Genomic DNA, 7,519 nt, shown 5'->3' with positions numbered 1-7,519 from the left:
ATAAGTTCCCAACAAGTGATGATTTTTTTTTACCACAAATGGCAACCACCTACTTTAAAAAAATCAACTTTTTACAAACATTTCTTAAATTCGTGAATAAAAAATTGAAAAACAAGAACAATATTTGAAATTCCAGACCATTTTTAAAATCTTAAGCAATACTTGAAAACAGGAACATCGCTCCCATCGGGCGCCTGTTCGGCTGACCCAAGCATTCGCGGATTAGAAAAGAGTTCATTGATTTTGAAAGAAATGTTCACAGATTTCAAAAAAATTGCATATTTTTCAAAAAAGTGTCACTATAAAAAGTTGCAAAAAAAGTTCGAGGAATTAAAAAATAAAAACTTTGTGAGAAACTTCTTCCTTTCCATTTTCTTAAATTCATTAAAAAATTCGAATAACTATACAGAAATTTCAAATAAATGTTTGTGTCTTTCAAAATTGCTCAATGTGAACATTTTTTGGATCTATGAACAATTTTTGAAAATGGGAAAACTTTTTGCAACTTCAAACAAAATTTGGCAACGTGAACATTTTTTCGTATTTACAGACATTTTTTGAATTTTTGAACATTGATTAATAAATCTGAACGAACAATGAAACTTGTTCTTTTTTGGAAATTTTGAGAGCATGTTGTTTCTAGACATCCTTGAAATGCCCTCAATTTTTTCCATGGCCTTGCATGGCCAATTCAAGGAACCATGCCAAGTTATTTGGGTTTTCGATACGTTTTGCATTTTGTGGAGTTTTTGGATGAAAAAAGGCCGATAAATGGTTGGACATGTCGCATCGTGCAAACGGTATCGAAATTGGTTCAAACCTGGCATGGATGCCTACTATGGGATGTCCACCTACTTGCAAAAGTTGGGGTAATTTATCCATAGTCCAAGAAAATACCGGTTGAGAGGAGTGTGTCAGACTAGGCCACACGGGTGGGTGCATCTATGAGCATGTACTTTTTCCTAATTTGAATATTTTTGTTATTTGAAATTTCTATAATTATCAATCAACATGAACATTTTCTTACGTCCTAAATATTTCTTCAAATTTGTCGATATTTTTGGAATTTCAAATTTTGTATGAAAATTTTACAAACTTGAACACTTTTCCCAAAATTATAAATAAATTCCCAACAAGTGATGAATTTCTTTTACCACAAATCGCAACCATCTACTTTAAAAAAAACTACTTTTTACAAACATTTCTTAAATTTGTGAAAAAAATTCAAAAATAAGAACAATTTTTGAAATTCCAAACCATTTTTAAAATCTTAAACATTACTTGAAAATTGGAACATCGCTCCCATCGGGCACCTGTTGGGCTGACCCAAGCATTCTCGGATTAGAAAAGAGTTCATTGATTTTTAAAGAAATGTTCACAGATTTTGAAAATTTTGCATATTTTTCAGAAAAAATCACTAGAAAAATCACAAATTTGAGAAAAAGTTCACGGTTGGATATTTTTAATTTTTTAAAAATCGGATTTGAAAAAATAGAATAAAAAATAAACAGAAAAAGGGAAAAAGGAAACGAAAAAACAACAAAACCCGATTTAAAAAAGCACGAAAAAAACCCCATCCTGAAAGTTCATGAAGTTACATTTGCCACATAAGAAGCGAAAAAAAAGTGCGTATAACAAGTAACCTATCCTCTTTGGTTAGTAGAACTTGAAGTAAACCATGAGGGTTGGATTTCAAATCTCCCATGGCGCACTTTTTTTGAAGATTAAAAAGAAAGAGAAAAAAAGTATACCGGGCCATGTTTTATCGGCGCGTCTGACGTATTTATAAAAAAGATCATCCTGCCCTATATTATGAAGGGTTATGGGGAGATCTCATCTTTGATGTGTTTAGATGGATATACCGAAGCATAAGTAATACTGAAAATAGGTAGTCTTCATCAAGCACTGGGTTTTTAGCCACACTGAGCTAGAGAAGTAAATGTTCTTCTATTATTGTAGATTGCACCTCGCCATGGTTATCGTAATATTGACTAGGCTCGGACTTTGATAGCCAGCACAGGTAGAAAAAAGGCCTTTAGTCCCGGTTCGTAAAGGCCTTTAGTTCCGGCTGTGCAACCGGGACTAAATATGCGCGACTAAAGACCCCCCCCCTTTAGTCGCGCCTCTTACGAACCGCGACTAAAGGCTTTAGTCCCGGTTCTCGTGGCTAACCGGGACTAAAGGCCCGTCCTTTAGTCCCGGTTCTCGTGGCTAACCGGGACTAAAGGCCTCGTCCGCAGGTTTAAACCTGGTTTTTTTGCGAATTTTTTTATTTTATTTTTATTTTCAAATTTCTGAATTATTTTAACCTCTAATCTCTAATCACCACCCCTCATCACTGCTCAATTTATCCTCTAATCTCTAATCACCCCTCATCATTCCAAATCATCTAACTTCCCGGACGGTCACCCATCCTCTCACTACTCCAGCCTGAGCATGCTTAACTTCCGGGTTCTATTCTCCCTCGTTTCCAAGTCTACACTTGTTGTTTTCCTGACAATAGTAAGATGTCAATCCTATTAACCCTCAGGAATTTAGCTTGAGCATGAAGTGACACATTTCACTGTTTGAGTTTGAAACTATTGTTTTAAAAAACAATAATTATTTAGTAACACTAATATTTTTGGAATAATTAGTTTGACCATTGTTTGACCACAGTTTGACCACAGTTTGACCAGATTTGACCAAAATTTTAAAAAAACTGAAATAATTATTTAGTAACACTAATATTCTAGAATAATTAGTTTGACCATTGTTTGACCAAAGTTTGACCACAATTTGAAATTTTTTGAATTTTTTGCCTCTCCAGATCTTAAAAGCCCCGTATCTTTTTTTCTGTTAGGTTTTTGAGGAATTTGAAAATGTTTAACGGGGTTCCCCCGATTAAATTCGGATGTAACTTTTCGAGTAGATGATTTTTCATATAAAAAACTTTTTCATCCGAGTTCGTATGCAAAAGTTATGCCCATTTTAAGAAATTCCAGAGAGATTTTGCAAATAAAGTCGAAATTCATATTTGTTATTTTTCCCAACAACTAGACCACATATCACATGGGAAACTTATTTTATTTTATTTTTTTGACATTTCCATCATTTTCTTTTGTTTTTTCTAAAACTGGAAAGGCGATCCACGATGGGGGGGGGGGGGTAGAGTTTGAAAATGAGGCCTCAAATCCCATTAGTCGCGGTTGGCCAGACTAACCTTTAGTCCCGGTTGGTCTGGCCAACCGCGACTAAAGGCCTTCGGGCCAGCCTGAGGGCCAACCGGGACTAAAGCCCCTCCCGTCCGCCAGCTGTCGACCGAGCGCGCTGGGCCCAGATAGTTGGTCGCGGGTCTCCTCTCGAACCGCGACTAAAGACCCCTTTGGTCGCGGTTCGATTATTTTGGGGACTAATGGGGGCGTATGGAAGCCTCTTTTTCTACTAGTGTAGGTTATCTTCCGACACATTCATCGATTAGTATATATGCAATATAACCTCAAGTTGGGCACAGATAGAGCATCATCCGCATAATCCGACGGTTGGTACCCACTTTGAACACTGGCAGTGTCATTGATAGATGATTCCCTGTTTACATGCATTCAATTGACATGTTCAGATACATGTACATTCTGTCAGTCCTAGTTGATCAAGGAAAGCACATAATGGAAGCGCATTACCTTGGTTCTTTATATAGTACTTCGGGTCTTTCCACAAAATGAAGTAGGTCCATAAAACTTCCTCTCATGAAATTTGGTTCACCCTCCATCTAATGAGTTGACATTATGTACAGAATTAAAAAACTACTACCTCCATTCCAAAATATAAGACATTTTGGTAGGATGGCCAACCAAAACATCTTATATTTTGGAATGGAGGTAGTAGCTTTTATAAAGGAATCTGATAAGTACTGAACGTTCGGTACGAGCACATGGAAACTCCGAACACTTTCGATGGCAAGTTTAGTGACGCGAGGATGACAACTTTAGTTGCCAAGCATGGCAACTTTCATGCTTCAGTTAATTTTTGACAGAAAATTGTCGTGCTTGCCCCTAACTTGCCATTCACTCATCAACTAAAGTTGCTATGAAAAATATTTGGGTAGCGATGCTTAAAATCCGAATGTTTGGTACTTATCATTTCCGTTTATAAAAGGTTACTTCGGGAAATTATTATTTTTGGTTAAGATATGCTATCACAGTAAGTCAGTAATTATTATCAGCCTCTAACCAATTAACTAAAGCAGACCACGGGCACCAACAATAATTGCTTAGTAAGTATAATCATGCGTTTGGGTATCTTAACAATAGTACTCTCTACGTTTTTATTTACTTCGCATAAATCAAACTTTATATACTTTCAACAAGTTTGCATAAAAATATATTAACATATACACCACCAAATATATATCATTTGACATGCCATAGTAGTGACCTATGTGCACCGATAACACAAGTTTTGTGACAGGTTTTCGGTTTATAAGTTGGAGATGACTAAGGTGCACTCACCAGACACCAATGTCATACACAAACAGACAGAAAATTCGTTTAGGAAAAGAAAATATCAAAATAGATAAAAAAATTCACAATATAAGCACAACTTCCCGCCTCCGCATACAAAAATGGGCACAACCATTTAGACTCGTATAACGATATAGTACTCCAGCATGTTCAACCTGATTTCCGTACCCACTGATACTAAAAAATTCACAATGATATTTGATACCATCAATCCAAGGCAAACAATGTAAGATATAAAAATGCTTAGGCGATCTAGTTATCTTCCAGCAGAGGTTTGGTTCCATCGGTGCCGCCCCACTGTCGCACACGGCTTGAAGCTAGTGCAGCCTGCAGTTGTAGACTATGAGATAAGCAAGGTGAAAGGCTCAGCATTTCCATACCAATAACAGAAACAAACTACATAAAATATGTCTGAAATCAATACAAATAAAGAAAGAAGCCATGGGTCATATGATATGAGGTTAGTGAAGATTGGAAAGGTTTTATGGTATTTGTTTCTATATCCACAGTTGTTAAATTGGTGAAGACCAGAAGGGCGATGGAAATTCATACCTCGGCATTCCAATCTGTTCTCCACACGATGAAGAGTAAAATCAATGTCTGAAGTGCAACCCCGGAAAGCATGCCAGCCCAAATCCCCTGGAATTAGAGCCAACATTACAAATTCATAACTGATGTAGCAAAATCATAGAGACCGTAAATATTCTTTACTTGTTATTTTGCAATTTGTAGTAGTTCAATCAAATAAGATATATAATGAATTACCCCAACTCCACAGTTGAACTTGTAGCCGAGAAGATAGCCCAAGGGCAACCCGAAAACATAGTAGCAGACTAGGTTGATGTATGCAACAAGGCCTTGCCATCCTCCTCCAATAGCAACCCCTGAACCATCATCAGATCAATATCATCAACTCCCGGGGATGAAGTTGAGGTGACTGTGATTTAAGAGGAAGAATCATACCTGAAACCACAGGCTGCACGCTGTTGAGCACCATGGTCAGGCCAAGCAGTCCTGCAATCTTGGAGACGGCATGCTGGAGCTCCAAATCGCTCGTGTAGATGATGGCGAAGTTATCTCGGAAGATCAACACGAGGGCCATGCATACCAGCCCGATGAGCAGCGACTCGGCGATGACGACGACGACGGCGTGCATCGCTGCCCTTGGACGGCCAGAGCCCAGCTCGTTGGAGACCCGAACACTGAAAACGTAAACAGGTAGGTGGAAACTAAGATTTGACAGCTGTGGGTTGGTGAAGAGTTCCTGAACAACAAGAACCGACAGTTTAGTTACACAGTTTCAGTTAACCTGACCTGATAGCAGCATTGAGGCCAATGAAGATCATACACTCCCACCCGTTTATATTCATGCTGAAAAGTTAAGCATAAGTATTCTGTCAACTCAGCTATATGTATGATCAGTATTCTGAAGCATATATCTTCAGTTAGTAGAGAACGTTGGAAAGAGAGGTAGTAATAAGGAGTACCAGACGCCAAGCGAGTCGACGGCAATCTGCGCATCCTGGAGGTTGCCGGTGAGGACGGTGATCATGCCGAGGTACCAAATCTCAAGGCAGAGCATGACGGCGGACTCGAGTGAGAGCTTGACGAACGCCCACATGTCGTGGAATGCGGCCATGGACCAGCCCCTCCAGCCATCCTTGCACCAGCCGATGATGTAGGCGGACTGGCCGAGCGCGATGGCCCAGAGCGAGAGGTCGTAGGCGGCGGCGGCGCCCGGAGTGCCCCATCCGAGGACGGTCACGAGGAGGTAGGTGAGCGCGATGTGGAAGCAGAGGCCGGCGACGCCGATCCAGGCGAGCACCAGGACCTTGCTCTGCGCCTGCAAAAACTTGCCAGTGGGGAAGTTGACGGCGAAGGAAAACGCGCCGGGGAGGATGTAGAGCGCGAAGCGAGCGGCCTCGCGCGCGAGAACGGGGTCCTGGCCGACGGCGAGGAGGAGCGGCTCGGCGAAGACGTAGAAGGGCACCATGAGGAGCGCGGCGGCGATGAGGACGATCCAGGAGCGCTGCAGGTAGACGCCGAGCATAGCCACCTGGCCGGCGCCGAACGCCTGCCCGCACAGCGTCTCCAGAGCGCTCCCCATGCCGAGCTACACGCGCGCTCGCATTGGCATCAGAAAATACGCAAGAATGGTGCGTGAACGACCGTGCAAAGCATACCAAGAATCCGAGGGAGAAGGTGGCGAAGACGGAGAGGCCGATGGAGGCGGCGGCGAGGGGCAGGTTGCCGAGGTGGCCGACGAAGATGGTGGTGACGGAGCTGACGGCGTACATGCTGAGCGTGGCGATGGCGATGGGCGTGCCGATGCCCCAGAGGCGCTTGGACTCGTCCCACGCCATGCGTGCGGCCTCCCGCACGGTGCTCACCGCCGCCGCGTCGGAACCCATCGCGCTCCCTCGGCCGGCTTGCAACGTCAATGGTCTGGGTCGGCCCTCAGCTACAACGAGGAGCACTAAAGCGCGACATTACTCCAGCAGCAACCCGCGCGCGCGAGGACCCTCACTGACTGGGACTTGTCAGTGGTCACACACACAGAAGAGGCCTCCACACAGAAGTATCTTTGCACATGTGCGATAACGTCCACGTGCGTTTGCCCAGAGAGTGAATCAATTCTTCTGCCGACCCTTTTAAAAGAAAAACTGCCGACTGAATTGTACACTAGATATAAAAAAAGACCTAAGTGTCACACGTGTGGCTCGAACACACACACGACAACTCCGAACATTTTTTATGACAAGTTTAGTGACGCGAGGATGGCAACTCTCTTTTCGGATGGCAAGTTTTAGTTTTTTGGGGGGTTGTTTTTTCTTTTTGGATGGCAACTTTAGTTGTATAAAACGTCAGGAGCTGGAATGCTTCGTGCCACATGTGTGGTACCTGGAAATTTTCTTGGCATCGATCGCTTCTTTCTTCTTCCTAAGCGCATGATATGGGGAGGCCGAACCTCGCTAAAGAAGAAGTAGCTTCACTATCTATCTTAGGAATGTGGGAGTGCA

General features: G+C 42.1%; 1 protein-coding gene across 1 annotated transcript; it reads right to left on the bottom strand.

Annotated features, from left to right (window-relative positions):
• Window positions 1-4,525: 4,525 nt before the first annotated feature.
• LOC109759607 (protein DETOXIFICATION 34) lies at window positions 4,526-7,065 on the bottom strand. Its single transcript, XM_020318432.4, has 7 exons — window positions 6,683-7,065; window positions 5,987-6,612; window positions 5,814-5,870; window positions 5,463-5,701; window positions 5,265-5,383; window positions 5,052-5,138; window positions 4,526-4,826 (listed from the first exon to the last, which is right to left on the bottom strand). Exons 1-7 carry the CDS (start codon window positions 6,908-6,910, stop codon window positions 4,752-4,754), a joined length of 1,431 nt encoding a protein of 476 aa, XP_020174021.1. The 5' UTR covers window positions 6,911-7,065; the 3' UTR covers window positions 4,526-4,751.
• Between the last annotated feature and the right edge of the window lie 454 nt (window positions 7,066-7,519).

This window comes from Aegilops tauschii, chromosome 7, assembly GCF_002575655.3.
Source record: "Aegilops tauschii subsp. strangulata cultivar AL8/78 chromosome 7, Aet v6.0, whole genome shotgun sequence".
Lineage (NCBI taxonomy): Eukaryota > Viridiplantae > Streptophyta > Magnoliopsida > Poales > Poaceae > Aegilops > Aegilops tauschii.
The sequence above is the reverse complement of the archived record's forward strand: the minus strand, read 5'-3'. Positions and strand labels throughout refer to the sequence as shown.

Coding starts and splice junctions, on each gene's coding strand:
- LOC109759607 (XM_020318432.4), bottom strand. CDS start 6,910: ATGGGTTCCGACGCGGCGGCGGTGAGCACCGTGCGGGAGGCCGCACGC. Junction 5,139..5,264: donor AGTTCAACTGTGGAGTTGGG/GTAATTCATTAT, acceptor CTCTAATTCCAG/GGGATTTGGGCTGGCATGCT. Junction 4,827..5,051: donor GAACAGATTGGAATGCCGAG/GTATGAATTTCC, acceptor CTACAACTGCAG/GCTGCACTAGCTTCAAGCCG.